This window comes from Plasmopara halstedii (assembly GCF_900000015.1).
Source record: "Plasmopara halstedii genome assembly, contig: Scaffold_54, whole genome shotgun sequence".
NCBI classification, from domain to species: Eukaryota; Oomycota; class Peronosporomycetes; order Peronosporales; family Peronosporaceae; genus Plasmopara; species Plasmopara halstedii.
In genome coordinates this window covers 190880-195197 of record NW_020186975.1, presented here as the reverse complement: position 1 = coordinate 195197, position 4318 = coordinate 190880, and the positions used below count along the sequence as shown (strand labels likewise).

At 43.5% G+C, this 4318-nt stretch overlaps 2 protein-coding genes across 2 annotated transcripts; both read left to right on the top strand.

The window, feature by feature from the left end:
* Positions 1-1743: 1743 nt before the first annotated feature.
* Positions 1744-2011, top strand: PHALS_11382 (uncharacterized protein; the record flags this gene model as incomplete). The annotated part of the gene is made up of 2 exons (XM_024724915.1): positions 1744-1892; positions 1966-2011. The coding sequence occupies 2 exons, from the start codon at positions 1744-1746 to the stop codon at positions 2009-2011; spliced, it is 195 nt and encodes a 64-aa protein (XP_024571873.1).
* A 1273-nt stretch (positions 2012-3284) lies between these two features.
* Positions 3285-4256, top strand: PHALS_11381 (uncharacterized protein; the record flags this gene model as incomplete). Its single annotated transcript, XM_024724903.1, has 1 exon — positions 3285-4256. One exon carries the CDS (start codon positions 3285-3287, stop codon positions 4254-4256), a length of 972 nt encoding a protein of 323 aa, XP_024571872.1.
* Between the last annotated feature and the right edge of the window lie 62 nt (positions 4257-4318).

Below are 4318 nucleotides of genomic sequence, written 5' to 3'. Positions count from 1 at the left end.
GAGAAGACCAGAGACTCCCTCGTAGGCCCACGGACTCCGCGACGACTCCAAAATCGTCATATCTTGTAAAAGTTTTATGAGAAAAAAATTGTAAAAAACGGCACGAACTTGAAACAATATACAGCATATAAGGCATCTATTAATAGAATATCTTATATGTAGAGGCCTGTACATGACAGATTGATTTTCTGACAGCATTTCATCAGAGCAATACCGAGATTTAATATTGCTACTAATTTCTAATAAAATGTTGTCGTGAAATTATTGTGGTGTGACCGGTAGCGCCACCGGTACTTAACAGATTGATGCATTCTGGCCAATTATATTGCGCGTTTTTGCGTATTTATCGCACAGGACCCGATCCGAAAGTCCCACTATCGATTGACATGGCTGTTTTTGGGGATAGTTCCAATTGCACCGCACATTCGCTTCCTACTTCTCTCTACCACCGCTGCTGTCATCCTCGTTTGTCAGACAACACGCCTTGCGATGCTCAAGAGGGAATTTTAGACCTCATTTAATCGTGGTCATAAGGTCCAATTCGGCCTGGTTGTCACTGACCGTGCAGGCGGTCACGTGCCAGTTCTACCTAGAGCTCGAAAAGGAGGCGAAACCTGGTGCCATGCGTAAGCGAATGTCCCACACACAGTCATTCAAGACTCCCTTTCGTTGTGTTGTGTACATTCCTCACCATCAGACTACACACCTTGAGAAACATGCGAAGTTCCAACAGCTCACAAAATCTGAGACATCTAGTTACTTCTTCATGAGTTTGAATCGTAACAGCTTTCTATCAGCCCGCTTCGATAGCCATAAAGTTCTGACTATGTTATTCAACCGCAGATTAGTCGGTCCACCTCACTAGTGCGCCCTGTGTTTAAATTTTCAATGACGCGACATCGTCAAGGTGTATTGGATCAAGATCGAGTCTATATTTCGATTTTAAAATAGTCTTGGAAATCATTTCGAAGGGAGCGTCGTTTCGAGGTGCTTCTAGATTTGTTGACGCTACACAGGAAGGCAAACGCTCATCAACTTGCAGCACTGCAGTGAAGCCATCTTTTACACATCTGCACTGCCAGTTTACAAGCTATTTTTTAGGCTTGATCGTATCCCGTGCGTTCGACATTGGGTAAGAACCAGGAATGTCGTATATGAATGTCCGAACTCTCTTGTGAACAACTGCCGAAACTCTGGTCACCAATCATTTGATTGCTCTACTGTTATACCCAATCAAACCGTCAGACGTAGTTCAGTATGGCGTGTAAGCCGCTTGTGGTGGAGCATGAGAATTTCCGTACGGATATAATTTGGGCGTGCAAACTCGAATTAATCAGGCAGCGACGTGTCCTTTGGTGCGTGTTTGATGCGATTTCCACCAGATTAACTGTGTCTCCCAGAATCGATTGCAGATGATATATTCTTGACGACTCTACCTGGTTTACTCGCGTACCTTTGAAGGCACCGAAATCTAACAGCCGAGATTAATACGACTTGTCCCAAATTCGTGAGGGCTCGCTAGTCGTCGATGCAACGAGTCACAAAATGACTTGTCAATCATCGTGTGCGCGCTTTAAAATATTCACAAGAGAAATGTGCAAGTCCCCCGTCGACGGGTGAACAACGGCATTGTGCCTTGATGCCGTCGCAGTGGTTTTAGCTAAAACGTGTTCAAGCCTGCAAGGACTGAGAACACTTCAAAGTTGGCAGCGAGTCGATTCCACCTGTTCTTTTCAAACTTTGATGAGTTATAGGTCCCTTTTGAAGAGAGTTATTGCTGAAGCCAACTTGGCTGTTGATCGAGTCTGTGGTGGAGACTACACGCTGGTCTTCGCTGATGCTCTGATTTTATTCGCGATCAAGGCATTCGATGTGATTGTTATTGCCAATCTGTTCGCGGACATCGAGGGATCTTGACTGCTCGAAACTTAAAGATCATGGGCTTTTCGGCACCTTTATCAACAGCCCTGCCTCGTTCTCTGATCAAAATACAGATGATATTGCTGAGTGAGCCTCTCCACCAGTACGGGTCAGAGTCAGATCGACTGATTCAAACAACACCACTAAGACCTCCTTTTTGCTTAAGAATACCTTTTATAATTGTTCAGACGCGATTACGAGCTTCAACGACAGCTGAGCACTGCGCCATGACAGTTTTGACTATTAACGCCGGCTTGTAGGCTGTCTGCCTTACTTGAACACTGCAACCATGATGGCAATGTACTCGCTGAGTGATTACGATAGAGACAAGTATTGCAACTCGCTGATCGACAGCTCATTGAGAAAGGTTCTGCCTTCTAAGTACTTTGACACTTAACACATCTTTTTGAGCTAGCAAAAATACATCCAGACGTTATTTTTGATAAAGCAAGCCCCACTCTTAGCGTAATAGTAAAGTGGTGGATATCACTATGAAAGTGGCTTGTGCATGTCTGGTGAGAGCCGTGCCGAAACCACCTGTAATCCTATAGTTATATAATAGATGCTGTTCATAAACTTCTGGCTATGCATTCGTATTGATGGGTAGGCCAGCCATTTGAAGTAGCAAAAAGCAGTCAAGCGTGTCACAGTCACTTATCGAAGCGGTATACATAGCGTTGAGTTTGGCGGTTCAAGAAGGCAAGTGGATGCATCATTTACTGTGTGAGATTCTACACGCGGCTAGTGAGTCTCGGTACCACTCATCTGCTTGATATTGACGAGTATGACGAACAACAAAGTGTGAGTTCTGCTCTTCGTCTATCTTGACGACGGAACCACGAAGAAGAAAAAAAGAGCGTCATGATGGTTGATACGAAGAATAAAGTTTCCTTCAAGGAATGATTCCTGCATGCTGGATGAAAAAGACAAGATCACAAGTGGCAATTTCTTTTGACCATATCAGATTCGTTTCAGACCACCCATCACTCTAAATTCCTTATTCACCATACTAAATTTTTTCTGACCATCCAAATAATCGACATCTAGATGGTAATTTTTCCAGTAAAACCTACTGGTATTTTGTATCAATAAGGTACAAATACCGGGTCAGGATACCGGTAAATCCTTTGTGTGAAAAAGATATCAATCACATTTCAGAAAGCTTACAGCCAACAATGCACCAGTTTCTCGCTCTGCTTACTATCATCACTCGGTCTGTAGTTGCAGAAGATTATCCGCTGCCAGTATCAAACTTAGTGAATAATAAAAGTCAATATCCAGCGCAGGATCTCGCTCACATAAGAGTCAACACATCTTTAACTCGTGGATTTCCGATCAAAAGAAGCACTACAGACGAGGAGAAAATGTTGGATCTCCGTGGTGTCGAGAAAGGTGCACAAAGCATTGCTTCAGGATCGCTTTCGAAGATGTTAGAAGCGTGGAAAAAGATTGTGAAGGTTGGGAAATGGAAGGATCATCCAGCGCAGTGGGACACTGGAATGATCGAAGATAATAGCATTCAAAGGAGTGAAGGAACATTAAATCGGCTTCAAGGCAGAAAGAAAGACAAAGTTTTGCGGAATAAAAATGCGCTTTCTACGTTCGGTGGATCGTTGAAGCTATCTGATCATGCTCGCGGTCCTGACGGCGTGAACGCTCCATTTAATTCGAAACATTACCTGAATCTCGAACAACAAAAGCTTATCGAAAAAGCGTGGAACTGGAACAAAATGAAACATGACCTCACCGCATCGATCACTCCGCAAAATCAGTATCGTTTTCTAAAGAGATGCTGGCTTAACGGTGTCAGTCCTCATATTATTGAGATGGTGCTGAAAGACAAAGATGGATTACTTGACGATCAACATCTGGAGATGGTGGTGCAATATATTGTGCAGTACAATAAAGCAGTTTATGCTGGCTTGTTACATGCAGTCTCATACCAGCTTTATTTCGATACGAGTGAAATTATAATGTTTGTCACGCTATCGCCCGTCCTTGATCTTGAGTTGCCCCAACCTCAACCACTGATCCCCGACGATGGCTGGGCAGCCGAGTTCGGAAGTGTACCGGATATGACGCCTGATGGATTCATTGAAAAATTGATGCAATTGAAACATGGCAAACCCACAGATAACAGCTTTATTCTAACTTACATGCCAAAGTACGTCTGGTATTGTGAAAACACTGTAGCATCCCGAGATGGACTGGACAAGTATGGAATGAAAGCACTTAAAGCACTTTACAGTAGTTCACATTTGGTAGACGATGTCATTCCAACATTGCTCAACGGAAATGCTCAGTCAAAAGCAACCGACTCATTATTGGTCTCGTAACTTCTCTTTCGCAAGACAATATGCATCCAGCTTATGTTCAGAAGATTCTCACCCGAACTGCT